This window comes from Macrosteles quadrilineatus, unplaced genomic scaffold (assembly GCF_028750875.1).
Source record: "Macrosteles quadrilineatus isolate MER2022 unplaced genomic scaffold, UCM_ALF_1.0 Scaffold_1__1_contigs__length_201487025, whole genome shotgun sequence".
Lineage (NCBI taxonomy): Eukaryota > Metazoa > Arthropoda > Insecta > Hemiptera > Cicadellidae > Macrosteles > Macrosteles quadrilineatus.
In genome coordinates this window covers 60,440,518-60,463,357 of record NW_026542594.1, presented here as the reverse complement: position 1 = coordinate 60,463,357, position 22,840 = coordinate 60,440,518, and the positions used below count along the sequence as shown (strand labels likewise).

Genomic DNA, 22,840 nt, shown 5'->3' with positions numbered 1-22,840 from the left:
TTTATCCAAGAACATGTGAGGGGAAGGGTAGCAAGACCCCCAATGTAATTTTGGAAAAAAAACCTAACTGCATCGAAACATCCAAAATTCAAATTTAGTGATTGTAAGTGGTATATAGCAATGAAGAAAAAAAAGTGATTTTGGTGATGAATGAAACTGCAAAAAATTATGAGTAGGCCTACAACGATTTGAGTAATCCTTCTGATTGCTCCCTGCCGAGATTTAATAGCCAGCTCATGACTCTACGCTTAAACACAGTGACGCTGTCACTCTCCGCCTCTCGTATATGTGAAGGCAAGTTTTGATACAATGTATGACAAACGTAAAAAGGTATAGTTTTAAGGGTTGAATGGGAAAGTCTGGGAAAAGAAAAGCCGAAGTTAATGTTACTTCTAGTCAAATAACGATGTTGAAGAGGAGAAAAAACAACACATTTATTAAGTTTTTTGAAAATAAGATTTTTTATGAACAATTGGCGAATGTTTTAAACTGGAAAGTCTCAAAACAGTTGCAAGGAAGAAAATCTAGAGTTTTTATTAAAGATAGTTTTTATAACAGATCGTTGAACGACAGAAAGTGGTTCCAGAACAGTGGAAAGGGCACCACCCCAAGCCAGGATACCATACTGCAACACCGACTGCACGTAGGCAAAGTACACGGTCCGTAACTGCTGCCCCGAAAGCACCTCCCGAAGCTGCGTGAACGCGTAAATGAGCTTACGTACTTTGTTTTTGACGTATTGAACATGCGGAGCCCAAGTCAATTTACTATCGATCACAACCCCTAAATACTTATACTGCCCCACACGCTCAATCACTCCACATGCGCAGCCAATCGCGAGTGCATCGCCGCAGCAGTGCAGCTTCAAAGATCTCTCACCTAGTCCAAAGTTATTTCTAAGAAAAATAGGAAGACATTTAGTTTTTCCAACATTGACTGTAAGTGTATTATAATCAAACCAAGATTTTAAATTGCGGACATCTGTCGATGCAGAACCGTACACCTCGTCCCACGTACTGCCGGTGGTCACAACCGCCGTGTCATCAGCAAACAGTATCACCTTGCTATTTAATTTAACTTTAGATATGTCATTTATGTAAATAGAAAATAATAGAGGTCCGAGAGTACTGCCTTGAACCACACCATATTCTACCAGTGTTACATCACTCACAACTCCATTTATGGAAACTACTTGTTCCCGAGACTTAAAATAGTTCGCAAACCATCTTAGAGTTGGTCCTTCGATACCTATACATTCTAATTTACTAGAGATGTGCGAGCACAGGTTTTTCAGGTCGAGTTGAGTAGTTGGCAAAAGATTCTATTCTCGAGTTTGAGTCGAGTTTAAACCAAAAAGATTAATGATGTGTAAGTTTAAGTAGCTCCTTAGGCCTAGAGCATGTAACTTTTAAAACAACCTTGTTACAAGCTGAAGTATGATTATAAATTAATTAATTATTAATATTTATGCAGTAACATATCAATATAATGCATAGAAAATAATATTAAAACAACAACAATAGAGCTCATAAATGAACTTCTACTTCTGTGAAAAATAGGTAGGTGAGCATATATTTATTTATCTAAAAATTAACTACATTAATCCCTATTGGTAAGTAATATTGCATAATACTTGGCTAAAATTACTTAATAATACTTGCATCTATTAGTTATTAAGGTTGCAATTACAATATAAAGTTTAATAGATATAGAGATTTATTCTAAAGCTTGAAATTTTATTTCCTACCTTTTCACCTTTAGTTTTGTAAGTTTATTACCATTATTCTTAGTTGGTGTGGTTTTTGTAACAATAGGCCTACAACATTTCCAATGGTTTGACAGTGTAAAGGAAAAAATAAATTTTTAAATTAAAGAAAATTAATTTTTTAATCTTGTATGTTAATTTTAAACAAACATTCTGTCAAAATACTCAAAATGTATATTAAAAATAACGTACTTAAATAGGCCTACAAGTAGCCTACCTTACTGTTAAACAAAACAATTGTAGATTGAACATTGTACTTAATATTGTAATAGGCTCATACAATAGTATTTTTTTTTTTTTTTTTTTTTTTTTTTCATTCCAACGGACAGCTCCATTTTGATATTTCGTACAAATCAATGCAATACAAACAAGACTTTCTTAAAGCTAGTTATAAATAATGTTGAGTGAAAACAAAACAAATTAGAATGAATTGATAACAACAACAAGAGAGACGGCAACAAGATGGCAAAAAGACAGCGGTTGCAACAAAACAAGTGAAAATAAACAAAACAGTTACAACAAAACAAATCAGTAAAAGCGTTACAATGGATAACAATAATAAATTTGATTTGAGTAGATATAGTCCAGTCAAGGAATGAGGTGTAGAGTGCGTGAGCAGGTAACTAAGCGATTCCTTCAGAAACTTGTTCAGGGGGCTTAGGGTGTTAACATACCAAAAGTCCTGACTCCTAGGTGGTGAGCCAGAGGGTGGAGGGGGGGAAAAGGGGGGGAAAAAGATACGCATTTTGGGTTTTTTGATTATATCTCGAAAACTATCAACTTTTTGTATACTATAGTAAATTATAAAATTGAAGAAGATTAAATTTTCTACAAGAAAAGTATATAATGTGTTTATTTTGGTTCAACAGATTACGAGTTATAACTTATTTAATTGATATCTTATTAAAATCTCCTTCCATAAGAAATACATGTAAATTAGTATGCGAAATGGGGCGAATCCTATCCGCCCAAAGGAAATATAAATGATATTCTGGAAATCTTGACAAAATTTCCAGTAATTTGACACTTTAATCATTAAAATTGATCCAAAATTAAGGCGAGGGCGAGGTACCAAAATGTCGAGTTTTGGTGTTTTTTTATTGGAAATATAAAAAAAAACCTTAAATCATCCCATTTTTAAACGCTCAACCTCGCTTTAATTTTTGACAAAATTTCATGATTAAAGTGTCAAATTACTGGAAATTTTGTCAAGATTTCCAGAATATCAGTTATATTTCCTTTGGGCGGATAGGATTCGCCCCATTTCGCATACTAATTTACATGTATTTCTTATGGAAGGAGTATTTTAATAAGATATCAATTAAATAAGTTATAACTCGTAATCTGTTGAACCAAAATAAACACATTATATACTTTTCTTGTAGAAAATTTAATCTTCTTCAATTTTATAATTTACTATAGTATACAAAAAGTTGATAGTTTTCGAGATATAATCAAAAAACCCAAAATGCGTACCTTTTTCCCCCCTTTTCCCCCCCTCCACCCCCTGGCTCACCACCTAGGAGTCAGGACTTTTGGTATGTTAACACCCTAAGCCCCCTGAACAAGTTTCTGAAGGAATCGCTTAGTTACCTGCTCACGCACTCTACACCTACTTTTGGATCATTCATTGACTGGACTAATAACAATAATAATTAACAAAAAATAAATTTTAAATTCATTAACAAGAATACAATAAATTAACAAAGAAAAACGGTGTGAGTTAACAAAGAAATAAAGTTACAACAAAGATAACAATGATAAACTGAAAAATTGAAACAATATAACAGTGTTGTAGACTAAGAAAAGACAAAAACAAAAGGAATGGACTACGTAAACATTCTTCTTCTAATCCTTCGCTTGAATGAGACAACACCATCCAGGAAGAAGTCAACACCATCAGACACGCCGTTTCCTGCTCGTTGCATGCGTGCTACAGCCCCATTTGCCTCGTAGTTCGTGCGGTGGTGTAGTCTTGCAAAGAGGTCCCTTGAACGGGTGCACGAAGGAGTTTTGAACTGGATCTGACGCAGGATTTCAGGACAGTTAATACTACCATTTAGTATTTTATGAAGAACTGTCAGATCAGCAATAGTCCTACGATCCTCCAGAGGCTGAAGGCCAAGGACCCGGGACAGGTCTTCAACTGGAACCTGGTGATACGGAATTCCATTTCTGACCCCAACCATCCTGACGAATCTGCGTTGGATCCTCTCTAGTTCATCACAAAGGTACTTCTGATGAGGGCTCCATACGGTTGAACAGTATTCCAGGATCTGTCGCACCAATGCACAGTACAACGTTTTCAACGCAGTCATGTCCCTAAGATGTTTAGAGAAGCGGAGGATGAAACCAAGCATTCTGTTTGCCCTTCTACTGATGGTGAGTATGTGAGTCTCAGGGTTTAGTGTTGATGTGAAAATTACAGATCCTTTATTTCCTGAACTCAGGAAAGAACTTCTCCTCGAACCCGATAATTGAAGATCAGAGGTGATGCACAGCGATGAAAAGTTATAACTTGGCATTTCAAAGTATTGAGATCCATTCGATTTTCGATGCACCAACGATCTAAGTCCTCGAGGCTCCTTTGAATTCTCAAGCAATCGTCTTGACTTGAAACAGTTGAAAAAACCTTAACATCATCAGCAAACATGAGGGAGTCAGCATGCAGGACTTCTGGTAGATCATTAACAAATAAGGAGAATAGATAAGGTCCAAGAAGAGAGCCTTGGGGCACCCCTGAGGTAGACTGAAATTCGGATGACTGTGCACCAGCAAATTTTACACATAGGTGACGATCCGATAAATAACTGGCCAACCATCGTAGCACATAGTTGTCAAATCCAAGGGTGACTAATTTTTTAAGAAGCAGTACATGGTCCACCCTATCAAACGCCTTAGAAAAATCTAAGTACACCGCATCTAACTGTTTGTTTAAGGCGAAGGATTTGAGGATTTCAGACTGAAAGAGTATCAAGTTGGACACAGTTGATCGACCCGTTGTAAATCCATGTTGCTGAGGGCAGGTAATACTAGCCACTTTATGTTTAATACGGACGAGGAAAAGATCTTCAAACACTTTGGCTAAAGCGGACAGAATTGAGATTGGTCTGTAGTTGGAGGCGATGTCCAGTGGACCTGATTTATGGACTGGTATAACGTAGGCCTTTTTCAAAACGATGAAATTTGGTATAAACGTGTAAACCTACATTTTTTCGAACGAGTTCGCGAACCAGCATGATTGGACTATGGGAACGGGGGTTTAAGGGGGGTTTTATGGGGTAAAAATAGGTTTTTCCCGTTTTTGACCCAAAAAACTTTCATTTATGGCATCAGTGCTAAGTTGGGAGTTTGCTTACAGGTTTTCTTTGGTTATTTCTAACGTTTCATGTATTGGAACATTTGTATATAAGTTTACAATGTCCAGAGATGCCAAAGTATGTCAGTTTTCTACTTGAATATCTTTCATAAAATCTATTAACTCGACTATTTTTTAGGCTATTCTTTAGTTTAATGTTGTTTCTGAGTATTCTATCTAGAGCTTTTGCGAGTTTGTAAGATGAAGCTGAGGTGAAGTTTACAAGTGGTTGGATCGGCATGGTGTCTTTGTGTATTTTAGGTACAGTAGAACCTCTTTAATCCGAACCCCCGTAATCCGAACGTCCACTAATCCGAACCCCTCATTGCTGTACTCTATATACAGTACTGCAGTTCTTTATTGTATACTGTATTTAATTTACAGTACTGTTTATTCACCATGTTTACTACTGTATTAAATAAACACTGTATTTTACTTTATAAAAGATTTTTTCACTTTCCCCAAAATAATGTTGATCAATTTTAGCCATGTTTTAGCTATTGTTATGTAAAAACAACAATATGTTCTGTAATCCGAACTGTTCAATAGTCCGAACTACCCCTGGTCCCAATTAGTTCGGATTAACACGTTGAGTGCTGACTACATCAATTGATGTAGTACGTCACGAGCGCCCCTGGCGGACTACATCAAAAGCTGTAGTCGCGCCACTCCAACTTTATTGGTTCAGTGTGAGCTCAGACATAGACGGGGAACGTTGTATCGCGCGTCAGCCTGTTGTGCCAGTTCTCGAGTTTATTTTGGCGCGGATCGTTTTCAGCTCCGGGTTTTTACTTCGGCACGGGACCGTGGTAATCTCGTACTTTTGTGTGGTGTGTGTAAATGTGTTTGTGGTGCAATGGAGCCTAATATTGACGATGAATTGTTGGAGAATGTGTTCTCGGATGGTGAAAATGACTCTGAGGAGAGTTCTGACAGCTCCGATGACGACGACGGGGTGTGTCCAGCATGGAGTCCGACCCTTGGCGCCAACGGCATGCGTGACATCCCATTCACAGGTGATCCTGGACTGAAAGTGCCAATTCCCGGTAACAATAGTCCTATTGATTGGTTTGATTTATTATTAGATGTTGTATTTTTGGAAAGTATCGTATCATTGACAAACGATTACGCATTTGAATTTTTCTGTGGGCCGAATACTAATCCCAAGTCACGAATTGGAAGATGGAAAGACCTTACTCTTGAGGAACTAAGAACCTTTATAGGCTTGTTGTTGCACACTGGTTCTATTAGATTGAATCGTCTTTGTGATTACTGGAAAACCCATTACCTTTATGAAACATGTATTTTTAGCAAGTTCATGAGTCGAGACCGGTTCCAAATAATACTAAGATGCCTGAATTTTTCAAGAGTAGTGACAGAGGATAGGCCGGAACCCGCTAATGACAGATCATATAAGATCAGGAGTATCATTGAGTATTTCAACAACAAAATGCGTGAGATTTACTATCCGGATCGCGAGCTTACCATTGACGAAGAAATGATTCTATGGCGTGGTCGGTTAGTTTTCCGGCAATACATCAAGGGAAAACGCCATAAATATGGTATAAAAGTTTACTCCCTAAACGAACCTGAGGGCCTTCAACTGCGTTTACACATCTATACAGGGAAAACTGACCCATGTGCCGGTAAAGGACATACAGTAAAAGTTACCTTGATGCTAATGAACGATTTTTTGGGTAAGGGCCATGCACTTTTTATGGACAACTTCTACAATAGTTTTCTTTTGTCGTCCAAACTCCTACGTCGTTTGACTTACACAACTGGAACCTTGCGCAATGACCGTAAAAATACACCGGCAGCTGTCAAGTCGGCCCAATTGAGTAAAGGTGAAACCATTTCTAACTACGCCGAAAGTGTCATGATTGGTAAATGGCGTGACAAGAGGACTGTCTCGTACATTTCAACCCAATTCGATAATGAAATGGTCACAAGCAGAAACAAAAGGAAACAGTTGAAAGTAATGCCAAAGGCCGTTATGCAATATAACGCGCATATGAAGGGGGTTGATCGCTTGGATCAGATGTTGTCTTATTATCCATGTGAGAGAAAAACATTCAGATGGCCAAAAAAAATCTTTATTCACTTCTTGCAGGTAGTCATGGTCAATTCATTCTACCTGTATAACATGCATAACGTTGGCAACAGACTATCCCTGTATGATTTCCGACAGAAAGTACTCGAAGCACTCTTGCCCCCCAAACCAGCACCAATAATGAGGACCCCCACCACAGGCAGTATGCACAGGCTGTCAAAGAACGAAAAAAGAAGATCAAATGGAAGCCATGCACAAAAACTTTGCAGAGTATGTTCCAAAGAAGGCAAAAGGAAAGTGACCGTCTATGTTTGTGCAGTGTGCCCCGGTGAACCAGGACTTTGCGAATTGCGATGTTTCGACAAGTTTCACGAGGACATCGCCGAATAAAATGTATTATGACAATGGCGGTGGGTGGGGTTGTAAATAGTTTTTGAATAGTTTTAAATTTTTTCTATAATTGTCTTCTCTGTAAGAACAGTGTTTTTATAAATAACAATAACTCTTTCTTTGACATTGTGTGTGAACTAATTTTTTGCATTGACGATCGTTCTAAATGACACTTGGAAGGATTGTATATAATTTTGTGTGGTTATTATTTCAATAATTACCGACTTTTGTGTCAAGAAACAAGTTTGTGGGTCGTTATACACAAATGTGACAGTAAATAGACTACTTCTTCTTCGCGGTGACTTAGCAAACCGGCCCCACCGGCGGACTACATCAATTGATGTACCGGAAGTGACGTCACCAATAATGACCAAAATGGAGGCCTGGGGATCTTCTAATGACATTTTGGATGCATTCACATCATTTACTTGGTGAGTTATCAATAATCATATTTCAGCACTTTAGGCACGCAATGCTAACCCATTTCAGCACTCAACGTGTTAAAGAGGTTCTACTGTAGGTAATCCCCTTAATACTGGCACTTTAGATTTGATCATTTTGAGGTAGTTGCTTCAGTCCTCGTTGAAGATGTGTTGAGTTTTGTTAATGGCAGTTTTTAGTTTAGATTGGAAAAGGTCAGTTGGGTCTTTAGGTAATTCTTTGATGTTACTGTTGTTGATAAAATCTAAAACTTTGTTGATGTAATCGTCTAGTTTCATGATTACAATGCACTGGCCTTTATCAGCTTTGGTTGCGATACAGTCGTTCGTAATTAGTTTTCTTTTATAGATTTGATTGTTTTTTATGTGTACCCATCACAATCTCACCATCACTATAATCACAAATTACATACAACTCTTTGGAACTATTCTCTGGTGTACTGTTTTACTGTTTTTCTAATACCAGTAGTACTGTTTTTGTTATACTTCTTACCTTCCTGTTTCTTGTACACTGTCTGTAACTGTACACATTGTCTTATGCAATCACTCGTATGTTTAGATCAATATTATAACTGTATGTCAACAAAATGTTTAAACAATCACAAACGTTTATCATAAATCCAAGTGGTTATGAGCCCTGGACATTTAAATAGTTTCTGGTTTCTGGTGTATGTAGTTGAGTGTATATAGGTTAGGTTTTTCAAATGCAAAGTTCACCATAGAAAACATGTGGAAACAAACGATAGACCAACTAGAAGGATAGGTAAACTGGACTGACTGGAACTTTTAAATAAAAATTCAGCTACATGTAAATGGAGCTATGGAGGTTGTAGAAAATAAGATAGAACCTCCATAAGAACCTGATGAGTCGACAAGGGGTGAGGTTCATAACCCCAAGTTTAAATAAAACTTTAATAAATATAACTACTTTAAAATACAAAATTTCATAACCCCAAGCATAAAGATTTCCAAGTTAACTGATACAAATTAATACAGATTAACATCCACTCCCTTCCGGTACCTAACCTCCAAATCATATGCTGATAAAATCAAGGTCCATCTCTGCAGCCTAGCTGCCGCCTTGCTACGAACGCCCTTTTTAGAGCCAAAATTAGCTGTCAACGGCTGATGATCAGTTTGTAAATGCAGTGTCGTCCATAGATATATTTATGAAACTTTTTGACTCCAAAAATCAAAGCCAGAGCCTCCCGATGTAACTGGGAATAATTCCGCTCACTGGAACTTAGCGTTTTTGATGTAAAGGCAATAATTGGCCTTTCCTGACCATCGATGGGATGAGATAGAACAGCAGCCACCCCTCCGGGACTCGCATCATTGCACTAAATATGATTTTTTTAGTTAACTGATTCTGTTACTAGAGTATTTATACCTGTTATTAGCTTTTATAATAGTGTCCCCATCTCAATCGATAATGATAATATAGAACACTGCCATTAAGACTGCAAATTGACTTTTTAGCGAATTTCCCATATAGGGAATAAGCTATTACCGTAGTACTCACGGTAAGACCTGGACCCGGGACCGATTTTTTTTTTCGTTTTGAGGTCCCTAGAGGTCAAAAACACCATCCGTTCAAATTCATATATATATATATATATTTATATATATATATATGTGTCCGTTAGCGCGATAACTCGAGCAAAAATTATCCGATTTTGATAAAATTTGGTACAAACGTGTAAACCTACGTTTATTCGAACGAGTTCGCGAACCAGCATGATCGGACCATGGGAACGGGGGTTTATGGGGGCTTTTATGGGGTAAAAATGGGTTTTTCCCATTTTTGACCCAAAAAACATAAAATTTTGCAATTTCTTTCAAAACTATTTTGTAGAGCTTAAAAAAACAAATAATTTAGTATATTGAAGCGTTATAATGCGCCTAATGGTTACGGAGAAAATTCCAAAAAATTGTAAATTTAAAATTCCCATGTTATTCTTATGGAGAATAAGTAAACTGTTGTAGTTTGCTTGTTTATAAACATATTTTGCCCAAATTTGGAAAATGTTTTTATTTCTTACTAACTATTAACATTCTACATAAAAAACACTTTTACCCTCCCTGTTGCAGCAAACCTAAGTATGTTTTAAACTGATTCTATTTGAATAGGGAATAAATGTGATATTTTTAAGGAGACATTTTAGTGTAAATCCATTCAGGGAAATGGAAATTCGCTTAGTCTGCAGGTTTGCTGCGGCGGGGGTATTTTGTCACTATTGATATCTTCTAAAATGTTTTCACAGGATTTTTAAAACAAACCCTTATTTGCATGGGGAAAATCTTGTCCTGTCCCAAAAATCAGGGAGGAAGTATGAATCCTGTCCCATGATAAACTAAAAGTCAATCCCGTCCATCCCTAAATCATGCATAAGGTTAGGGTCAAGGATGGTGTTTTGGATTGCCTACCATGTTGAAAAAAAGTCCAAAATGAGCTCCCTCCACTGCTTGCTCCAAGTCACAGTCTGGGAAGATAATGTTCGGGGACTTTCCTCCCAGCTCCAGAGTTACTCTCTTCAGGTTTGTGGAACCAGCAGCCTGCTTGATCAATTTTCCAACCTGAGAAAGACAAGAAACATATAACTTGCAGCTGCACATGATGCACTCATGCGGAGCAAGTGCTATTTTCGTGTACAGGAGGTTTTAATTATAATTTAAACTTTAAGTAAAACTATTAAATCGGCATAAACTAAACTCACATTAATTAATTTAATTTTAATGCCTTCTAAACACATTAATTAACCATATCCACCAACCATAATATCCATAAACCATATCTATATAAATAAAATTAGAGTTTTGCCTGTACATTGCTCAGAATTAAATATTTTTTGGTTATTTTTACGTTATTTTTTTCTCTATCATATGTGTGCGTATTTGTCATATGTTAATTTTTCTTTCTGTTAACTTTTTCAATGCATTGTTTTTCTTGCTCATGTTAATATTAGTCAGAGAAATATAGGATATGACCTTACAAGAATTGCAAGAAAACGTTTTATGGTTTTATTTTGTAGTGTTGGGTGTGCAGAGTGACATAGGTACTAAATGTTGCCAAAAATCGGTCCATGGAAAACCCCTCAAATCATGATTAAAAATGACGGCTTTTCCCAACATTGGACAAATTTTGAAAAAAAAAATACCACATACATTTTATATGCACATTTTTTGAGAAATTGACTTGGGACACAGGCACCTCTAATACAAGGCCGCGGCGATCGAAAAGCGGCAACGTCGCATCAGTGTCTTGGTGCGCGGTCGTCTTTCCATTACAGTAAATGGAGGAGTCGCGTACTCGACGTACATAATTGCGTTTCTGCTACCCTTAACACGTTCGCTGCGGCACGTCAAATAGCGGGCGTATCCCCAGTGCGGCGCAGCCCTCAGCGTCGAGTAAACCCGATTGCCGCGTGTGATTGGCCTTTTCAATTTTGGTCTGACGAATAGCAAATAACGTGAGGGGATGTCCTGCTTTACAACGAGAGTCGATCTAGTTCGCTAAACACCCACAGATAGCAGCACTGCTTGGAACGTAGCCGGTCCCATTGGAATTGTATTGCCAAATGGAGGGAAAAAGACGGGACAAAAAGAAGACTTTTGGGATTGCCAGACGGGGATTTTACGGGGAAATTTACTACCAACCTACACCACAACAAAATGCAAGTCACATACTACACGCTAACGTCGTATAGGTCCGCTTTCGGCCGACGCTAGAGCAAAAACGAAGATATACAAAAGGCATTACCGAGCGTTCCCGATGGGGTACGGACGCACCGTACGGGGGCCAAGTGCCGTACCCGATCGGGAACGGCCGCACTCTACGTGTTAATCATTAGTAATGACATTGAGATTGTTACTACACCATGCCAGATAGATGTGATGTGCCTGGATGCAAGAATAATTACGAAAGCTCAATTAAAAATGAATAATACATACAGTGTTCTAAGATTCTAAGCGATCCGCCGCGTCAGCAACAATATCTTCCTGCTATTCTTTGGTCAAATTAGACATCTTAAAACAATTCTCGTTTTTGTGTGAAACATTTTCACGAATATGAACTTAGATTTGTAAAAAAATGTAAGAATAAGACATTGATTCGTGTAAATATAGACGCGAGAAGTGATTTTTAGATGAGAATGCCGTACTATTTCCTTATTTATTTGTCTATCTTATTGATAAAAGCTGTTGTTATGTGATAAAAATAACTAAAATAACTGGAACTTAAAGAAATAAACCGGCGTTAAGTAGGCCTGGTAAAAAATATGTAGCCTACAGTATTACACTATCTAACAATAAAAGAATCATAGTCTCCGACTCAATTTTGAATGTTGATGTTATAAAAAATTCTATTAATATTGTGGAAATCCATATGGAGGCTTAGATTCTGAAATCGTTTACAAAATATTCAAAGTAAATAAATTATTTAGTCAGTATGCCTTCCAAATGAAAACTTCAAATTTTGTTGTTGCTAACTTATGGTTTCCTCGGGTAGTCTGAAACATAATATTTCTATTGAAAATTGAAAATTAATTTCATTTGAACAAATTGTTAGATGCTAGTCTCTACAAATCTCAAAGTCTCAACAAATCTCAGAGTCTCTACAAATATTGAAGTGGCAATAAGTTAGTCCTACTGTATTACCATTCTTGGTATAGTAGTTATATTTTGAAAAATTTAACCCCAGTCTGTCTAGTAGTTTTTACTATACAGGGTTAGGCAAAAGTCTGGAACCCCCCCATTAACTTTAAAACGAATCACGCCAAGGAAACTAAACTGAGCACACCTTTATATGAAATGAAAATGCACTTTTTGGTCAGTATAAAAATTTTTTCCGGGACCCCAAAATGGGGGATTTTGGGGGCAACTCAAAAATTTCAAATGTTAAGCCCCATCGAGTGACACCTCATTTTGAAGGTCTTGATTTAAGAAAACAAACAACGCAAACTAGAGGTCCCTATCTTAACCCAGTCAAAAATGGCGGTCACTTGAAATTTCAAAAAAAGCAATTTGGAAATTTGAATAAAAAGTAATAACCCCCCTTCTAAGTTTTTTCTAATGTTAATTACAAAGATATCCTTTTGGTGGTTGTGCAACCTTCGCAGGTACTTTATTATTGTCATTTCAAAAATTTTGAATTTTCACCGAAAATGGGGGGTTTTGGGGGCAACTCAAAAATTTCAAATGTTAAGCCCCATCGAGTGGCACTTCATTTTGAAGGTCTTGATTTAAGAAAACATACAACGCAAACTAGAGGTCCCTATCTTAACCCAGTCAAAAATGGCGGTCACTTGAAATTTCAAAAAAAACAATTTGGAAATTTGAATAAAAAGTAATAACCCCCCTTCTAAGTTTTTCCTAATGTTAATTACAAAGATATCCTTTTGGTGGTTGTGCAACCTTCGCATGTACTTTATTATTATCATTTCAAAAATTTTGAATTTGCACCGAAAATGGGGGATTTTGGGGGCAACTCAAAAATGTCCAATTTTAAGCCCCATCGAGTGTCACCTCATTTTGAAGATCTTGATTTAAGAAAACAAATTGTGCAAACCAAACTTTGTCATCTACTTCCAGAGTAATTTTATTAGTTCACTTACAATTATTTTACATTGAGGAAAACCAGCCGCATTGGAAAACCCCGCATTGGAAAACAATAACTCTTGAGGGTAACTTTCACCGGCTTTGACATTCTAGGACCACAACCTTATCAGTAACTATCAGACTGGCATTTGGGTGAGACTAACCACTAGCCAATATGGTATGTTTCATAATTTTACTGTAAAATGGAGCTGAGTGAACAAGAGCGGATCACTATACTAATTATGCGAGGATATGGTGACAGAATCAGAAGTTATGTACAGGTAAAAAACTTATTTAATGATTCTTTTCCTAATCGTAACCCTATTTCAAAATCAGTGGTAATAAAAACTGTTCAACGTTTTGAAGAGACAGGCAGTGTCAAGGACCGTCCCAGATCAGGAAGACCGAAAACTGCTACAAACGAAGAAAAGTCATTGGATGTTTTGCAATCTGTTGTAGAAAATCCCCATGTCTCAACAAATGTTGTTGGCCTAAGTGTAGAGATCTCCCAAAGATCAGTGCGTAGAGTTTTACACGACAGCGGTTTTAAAGCATACAAACTTCATTTAGTTCAGGAACTATCTGAGGATGACTTCGATCGTCGAGTAGAATTTTGCGAGTTAATGATGTCACGTATTGATAACAATACTATTCAATTAAATAACATTGTTTTCTCAGATGAAGCAACTTTTATGGTAAACGGAAATGTCAACAGGCATAATTGTCGCTACTGGTCTGATGAAAACCCTCGCTGGATGAGAGAACAACATACACAACATCCGGAAAAATTAAATGTTTGGCTTGGTATTGTAGGAGATAGATTTATCGGACCGTTCTTCATTGAAGGTAATCTTAACTCTGCAGTGTACCTGACAATGCTCCAACAGCAGATTATTCCCGCTGTCCAGTTAGCAACTAATAACAGTGATCAGATTTGGTTCCAGCAAGATGGAGCACCTCCACACTATGGCCGGGATGTCCGCACGTATTTGAACAACATGTTTCCAAATCGCTCGATAGGGAGACGAGGGGCTGTCGAGTGGCCTGCAAGGTCACCTGATTTGTCACCACTTGATTACTTTGCTTGGGGCCACATTAAAGATAATGTGTATAAAACAAAACCACAGTGCATCAATGATCTGAGGAACAGGATAGTTGAGGAAATTCACAATGTTCCACGAGAATCCATTCAACATGCTGTTTCACATTTTTACAACAGGCTAGGACATGTCCAGACAGTACAAGGGGAGCAATTCGAGCATCTTTTATAAGGAAATTAGGTGAGTAGAAGCAATAAAATTTGATAATAATTATTAATGTTAAGATGTTTTCCTACGCCATATTGAAAGTTAGTGATTAATAAGAATTGTAACATAAATTTTGTCTAATAACGTTTTGCTTTTTAATAAAACTTTAGTACGCACTGTTTATTGACTGTTTATTGATCAAGAATCTTCAAAAGAGGTTATTCAATAGTGCGATGCATTTTCAAGTGACCGCTATTTTTGACTGGGTTAAGATAGAGACCTCTAGTTTGCGTTGTTTGTTTTCTTAAATCAAGACCTTCAAAATGAGGTGTAACTCGATGGGGCTTAACATTTGAAATTTTTGAGTTGCCACCAAAATCCCCCATTTTCGGTGCAAATTCAAAATTTTTGAAATAACAATAATAAAGTACCTGCAAAGGTTGCACAACCACCAAAAGGATATCTTTGTAATTAACATTAGGAAAAACTTAGAAGGGGGGTTATTACTTTTTATTCAAATTTCCAAATTGCTTTTTTTGAAATTTCAAGTGACCGCCATTTTTGACTGGGTTAAGATAGGGACCTCTAGTTTGCGTTGTTTGTTTTCTTAAATCAAGACCTTCAAAATGAGGTGTCACTCGATGGGGCTTAACATTTGAAATTTTTGAGTTGCCCCCAAAATCCCCCATTTTGGGGTCCCGGAAAAATTTTTTATACTGACCAAAAAGTGCATTTTCATTTCATATAAAGGTGTGCTCAGTTTAGTTTCCTTGGCGTGATTCGTTTTAAAGTTAATGGGGGGGTTCCAGACTTTTGCCTAACCCTGTATTGAGTAACACACATATATACAGACACCATGATATTGCTATATAATAGTATAGATTATCAAATTGACAAAGGAAATATGTAAATCCCATATATTTCCACATTCATCGTACTTACAATACGATAAATGCAAACAAAAACATTATGTTTGTATTTTTAGTTTTAGACATATTGTGGTTTGTTGCAATTTTTCACTAAATAAACAACCTAGATTCTAATTTGTATATTTTGCCATACCCCAAAATCCACTAAAATATGTAATTTAAATACTTTCATTCATTGATACAGAGCAGCAATACTCTCATTGACAGGCCCTCTTTTATAAATGGGCAGACTGGGGGCGCCCACCGGAATTAACATTGGACTTTGTGAAATAACCGTTGGAGTTTGTGAAACTTGGACATTGTGAAACGGTGCTTATTTGAGAGTTATAGTTTTGGAGTATATGAAATTTGGAGATTATGAAATGCACTGTTTATTTAAAAATTTAAACGTTGGAGTTTGTGAAATTTGGACATTATGAACCTCACCCTTCTTTTCCAAATGCATGACCACTTTTCTCCATTCAAACAATGCTAAATACTCCTATTACATTGACTAAATATCTTTACGATCATTTGTTATACGTCAATAAGGTGTTTTAAAACATAACGGCTGATTGCATCATTTGTTTTTGTTATTTATAAGTATAAGTTGTTGTTGATTATAAGTAACATTAATCTTTCTTTAAATAAATTAAAAAAAAAAAACGTTGATAATGTAAATATTTTTTGTAATTATTAAATAGAATTGGACAATACCTTATGGTCATTCTTTATAAGAGGCCTCCTTTACTTACAACAACTGTTCAAAATGACGACCGTCAACGCGGTTGCATAATCTAAACCAACCAATCATGGATCGTTGAACATAAGTTGAACATCCTTGAAATTAAGATTAAAGGCTAAAGGAAAGGTTCTGGGGAGCGAGAGCAAACCCAAGTTCTTGCAGTGACTAATACTTCAAGGGAAGGAAGTTATGAAGACTTTCTTTCTACTGATAGCCTTTTTCTGGGTATTTTCTATAGTATAGGTTTAGGCAGTTTACGGGCTTCAAACAAATAAAAAAAAAACGTTTTTCTCATTATTTCAGTCAATGATATTATTTTAACAGAAGTTAAATAGACTGCAAAACAATATTTTCGGGTCAGATGACATTGACCAAAGAACACTCTCAGAGTATATTAATCAAGTTCCCCGAACAAAGCTTGGTCCCCAGGTACTTTTATATAAAGCTGTTAATATTTTGGTAAAAAAACACACTTTATTACCCTCCCTGTAGCAACATACCTACACGTGGGTAGGTTTAGGTACTTGTTAAGCCTAAAGCTATTTAAATACATTTAAATGAGAGTCCTATTAGGTAATTGGAAATTCGCTTAGTCTGCAGTTCTTCTGTGGCGGGGTTATTGATTTGATATATATATTCTTATACTCCAAATAATCTAGTTACTCAATTTTGATGTAACTAGCACTTGGCCAATGACACTACACTCAGCTCAATCACAACGTAATTAAAGAAAAACGATTATGAATGTGAGCTATTTGCAGTTTTTTATGTTTTGTTTACTATCTCTTCACTCTTTCGTAGGAGGTGAGTGAAGGGTATGGATAAGGTTACTAATTTATTCCTAGCTAATAAAATATTTATAATTAAGGTACGGGTGCTTATAACGAAACTCTCAGTTAAAAGAAATTCTATTTTGGGTCCATATTTTTATTGCAGTTAACAGTAAAAACAAAAACCAAATAATCTTTATTCCAATATAGGATTATTTTAGTTAGTATGTAAACAATTAACTTAAATACCCCCGCCGCAGCAAACCTGCAGACTAAGCGAATTTCCATTTCCCTGAATGGATTTACACTAAAATGTCTCCTTAAAAATATCACATTTATTCCCTATTCAAATAGAATCAGTTTAAAACATACTTAGGTTTGCTGCAACAGGGAGGGTAAAAGTGTTTTTTATGTAGAATGTTAATAGTTAGTAAGAAATAAAAACATTTTCCAAATTTGGGCAAAATATGTTTATAAACAAGCAAACTACAACAGTTTACTTATTCTCCATAAGAATAACATGGGAATTTTAAATTTACAATTTTTTGGAATTTTCTCCGTAACCATTAGGCGCATTATAACGCTTCAATATACTAAATTATTTGTTTTTTTAAGCTCTACAAAATAGTTTTGAAAGAAATTGCAAAATTTTATGTTTTTTGGGTCAAAAATGGGAAAAACCCATTTTTACCCCATAAAAGCCCCCATAAACCCCCGTTCCCATGGTCCGATCATGCTGGTTCGCGAACTCGTTCGAATAAACGTAGGTTTACACGTTTGTACCAAATTTTATCAAAATCGGATCATTTTTGCTCGAGTTATCGCGCTAACGGACACATATATATATGAATTTGAACGGATGGTGTTTTTGACCTCTAGGGACCTCAAAACGAAAAAAAAAATCGGTCCCGGGTCCAGGTCTTACCGTGAGTACTACGGTAATAGCTTATTCCCTATATGGGAAATTCGCTAAAATGAGGTAATACCGGCATGATGTCGACTTAAACCTGCCTCCTGGCAGGACTAAAGTTGCGGACTAAACTCACAAATTTTTATGACGAAAATATATCTTTTAGTCCCGAAATTGGTCTCCCAAACCCACCGAGACTATCTCTTAGGCTGGAGCCTAAGTCTACTTGACTCCCAAATCAACAATATTTAGGCGCGAGATTATCCCTGCACAAGTTAGGCCAAACTGATCCCGAGCTCACAAACCCGTTTTCTAGGCGGCAGCTTAAAATACCGGAAATATCCGGTTTTAGTCGCGGACTAGCGCTACACCAAGCTCCCAAACCGCCCCTAATTGTTTCATGTTGCCCCAAAGGAAGAAGTCAAGAGGAGTGAGGTCAGGCGATAGAGCGGGCTACGGTGTCGGCCCTCCACGCCCAATCCAACTGGGCGTTCCTTCCCATAGCAATATAGTATTGCAGATACATTAATGTAACTGCCACAAACGGTTTCCACACTCCGCACTGCCAGCCTTTACTACCTCCTTCACCAATTCCAACGTTGTGGTCCTGTTTCCCTCCCTTCCCATCGCATTTTAGGATTGCAGATATATTAATCTAACTGCCACAGATGGATCCCGCACTCCGAGCTGTTCACATTTTACTACTTCTTTCACCACTTCCTACTTCTTGGACCCCTCCCTTCTTAGAGCATTTTAAGATTGCAGATACATTAATGTAACTGCCACAAACGGTTCCCACGCTCAGCACTTCTCACCTTTACTACTTCCTTCACAACTTCCCATGTTGTTGACCTGTTTAAGTTTGCCATTTATGAGATGGATCCATGAATGTGATTCACAGAATAATTGTTTAAGAAAAAATGTTATTTGTTAAAACCTTATTTAGCTATGTAAATCAAATCTGTTACTGTACATAAGAAAGTATGTTTTTTCTATGACTGTACGATCACGTTTCCAAATTGCGACTTAAATGTAAAGTAAACCTAAGACCTTCTTTGTATTATTTGATCAGTTGTCATCTTCTGGATTTTTTTCCTTTGTACTGTGTTTAGGCCGTGGTTTTTTTCCCTATGATTCTTTGTTTTGTTTACATTTAGGTCGTTAATTTGTAACCATCATGGCAACCCATAAGGCCAATGTTAAAATTTAAAAACTTTGAGTTACTTTAAAATAATATAGCCTAGGCATTATCGAAAATTAAGCCATCCAAACATTTAACCAAACAACCTTGGTAAGTTTGGCTAAAATATGTTCAGCAGTTAAGTTATTGAGATTAAGTGTTATAAAGATTGCATTGAAGTTGATCCCAAAGAGCTTCGCTTCGCTCCGCTCAATAACCTCCTAGGAAACAGAGAAAAAATATAATAAAAACGGCAGCTTATATGTTCTATACTCGTCTAGGGATGTGTCGAATCTGAATCTCGAATCCACCGAATCCTAAGAGAATACACCGACTCGCCGCAAGCTCTATAATAACGTGTAGCAGCAGTGTCGATCTACGCATAGCTGCAACGAAGCCAAACTCGGTCTCAAAACTCATGGACATTGATTAAATTAAGTCCTAGTCTAATATAAATTGTATTTTAAATAGGGTTAGGCCGATAACAGAATTGCTCGATTCGATACCAGTTTTGAAATGAAATATTACCCACGACTCTCGATACCGATTCCATTAAAATCTCATATTTTTAAGGAAGTTGCCACGGTCAAGGTCAATGTTTTGTTGTTCGTTTGAATTCTGAATCAGACAACCGGCGTAGTTCATGCTGGCCCAAAATTATTGTGTGCTCTCAGTTATTTATCGTATCCAAGTCTGATAGGTAAATGGAATCAGGGAACCACTCTTGCTTTTTACGAAACGAAATAGTCGTAGACTGAAAACATCCAAATGGAGGTAGCACTGGTGGCACAGCCACTGCAACTCTGCTAGAAAATTGAGACGCTGTAAAATGTTGTTACGTTGGTACCACTAGAAGAATCAACCAGCTGTGTTTCTATTGAGACACTTAAGGTAGTTTATCATGCTTATGTGGAGTCAGTGTTAAGATATGGCATAATTTTATGGGGCCAAGCTACTGGTATTAAAACTTTATTCAGGTTACAAAAACGTATTATTCGTATTATTACCAACTCTCATCCACGCAGTTCTTGTAAGAAACATTTTCAAAATTTAAGAATTCATACATTAACGGGGTTGTATATTCTAGAATTATTAAATTACATACATTCAGTTAAAAATGAGCTACCAGAAACAATACATTTTAATCACAGGTATGAAACCCGAAATGAAAATATATTTAGACTCCCCAGACACCGTTTGATCCTATATGAAAAATCTCCATTGTACGCTGGGCTGAGATTGTACAATGTGCTTCCGCCATGCTATAAGTCACTAAGCAAAACTAAATTTAAAGATACAATAGATAATTTTCTTATTGACAAGGCTTTTTACTTAATTGAAGATTTTTACAGAACTACAATTTAGAAATTTTTTTTTTAAGTGTTTAATTTTAAGTTAAAAGTTTTAATGTTAAATATTTTATGTATGGATTTAATTTTGACAATGCACCTATTCTAAATGTTATAACATGTATGGAATGTTTTGTGCAAATAAAGTCTATGTCTATGCTCATTGGCTGTTGGCTTAAATTGCAATCACACAATCCCCTAGTTCCAAAGTACTATTTCCCTAGTACATATGGCGGCCTACGTCTCTCAATTCTCACATTCACTGAATGCTACCTTCGGTTGTGGGATGTAGCTCAAGTCCAGTCCAGTTGTTCAGTGCGAACGTTTGATTGTTCAAGCAACTATTGCCGCAATTGCCAGTATTGATCGCAATAACATTATGTAGCAAGCAATGGCGGAACTGTACTGTAGACACTAGACAGACGGCGACACGAAGATTTACATTACCCAATACGATTCCCATTAGACGCTCGACATTGGATTGAATTGATGTTTAGTATTTATTTAATATGTTATTTAAAATTTTATGAACAGAGTATACTATCGATCAACAAATTGAAAATTAACAAGTGTACCTACAACAACCATAAATAACCAATAATGAATATTTGCCGTCCAAATAAAGTATACCAACCGACCGCTCCGATATAGGTTAATAGGTTTTAAAAGGTGTAACTGATTAGTCATCTGTTATTTTTGCCTTCAAAAGTAATTACGTAACTTTGTATTTAGTTATACGTATCATTTCCTACTGATATTAAATTATGTGATTTTAAGTGTTCTTAGTTTACTTTATGAACTTTGTTAATATCTACCTTAAAAACACAGTAGAATAAAAACTTGAAAATATTTCTGAACATAAAAAGTAGATATTCATTTTTTTGAACTTTCCATTAAATCTCCATCCCCAAAAAAAATCCCGACCCGCGGGAATTAAAAAAATCTTGTCTCGTCTCGTCTTGAAGTGAAAAATCTAGTCGCGTCCATCACTACGTCAAACCAAGGCTTTTAACTTTGTCTTGGTACGGCAATACAGTACTGTTCACAGTAATGTTGGGTAAAATGTTTTGGTCAAGTCTGTTGAGTTGTCTTGCGTGGCCAATGATGATTGGTTTGGTTTTGTCAGGGTTTAGTTTAAGTCCATTCTTAGCTGCCCACCCCAAATTCTTCTTATGTCCTCATTCATTGATGTAATCATTTCATTCGCCACACTAACCTTAAAATGACGGTAGATTTTTAAGTCATCGGCGTAAGAATGAAACTTGGCGTGTTGTAAGTCTTGAATTATTCTCCCAAGTGGAGGTGTTTAGGGATAATCTAAGCAAAACTACGACGAAAAACGAATTTAAACTATAAAATAATCAAATGTATTTCTCATTAATGTTTTCATGACAAGGAACAATATTGGACAACAAAACAGACAGCTGATAAGGCAGGCATTTTCAACACTTTCCCTTATTTGCATAGTCATGCCGAGAGTACAAGATTTTCTTGCAGGACTTGAAGTCTTGGTTGAGGTATAGGGTTCGTTTCATCGTCAACAAGAGTAACTTCGGCAAAGTTTGACGAGACGTAATCGTTTAGCCACTCGGGTTGCCTTCTTTTCCGAGTCGAGTGCCGAGTTGCAGGATCGTTGGATAACTCTCCATCTTCACTATCACTGCTACTTGACGGGATCTCAGTCGGTATAGGCTCATCATTACCCTTCACTGGAGAGCTAGGCTCATCAATAGTCTCTTCAACTTCTTGCCAATCTTCTTCGACGTCATCGGTTTTCTCAATCTTGATGGGCCACTCAACTTTCTTGTCACAGTCTCCGACGATTTTGTGAAAAACGACGTCGCGAGAAACTACGATATCTCTTCTCTCTGGAACATAGATTCGATATCGTTCTTCGCCATTGTATCCAACCAGGTAACCAACCACAGCTTTCCTGTCCATTTTTCGCCTCCTCTGAACAGGAACATGGACGTAGCACTTTGAGCTGACCACTCGCAGATGTTTGATCCTTGGCTTTTGACCAAACCAGAGCTCAAAAGGTGATTTGTTGGCAACTGCTGACTTTCCCACTCGATTCAAAACGTAGCCAGCAGTGATGACAAGTTCAGCCCAGATCGCTGCAGGAAATGT

The 22,840-nt window shown here is 36.8% G+C and overlaps 1 protein-coding gene across 2 annotated transcripts in view; it reads right to left on the bottom strand.

Annotated features, from left to right (window-relative positions):
• LOC128983244 (aldehyde dehydrogenase, mitochondrial) overlaps positions 1-22,840 on the bottom strand; it is a 99,235-nt gene that overhangs the window by 27,845 nt on the left and 48,550 nt on the right. For both annotated transcript variants that reach the window (XM_054402479.1, XM_054402478.1), the window contains one exon: positions 10,434-10,583. In XM_054402479.1, coding sequence (XP_054258454.1) covers positions 10,434-10,583 — 150 coding nt within the window. The remainder of the gene's footprint in view (positions 1-10,433; positions 10,584-22,840) is intronic.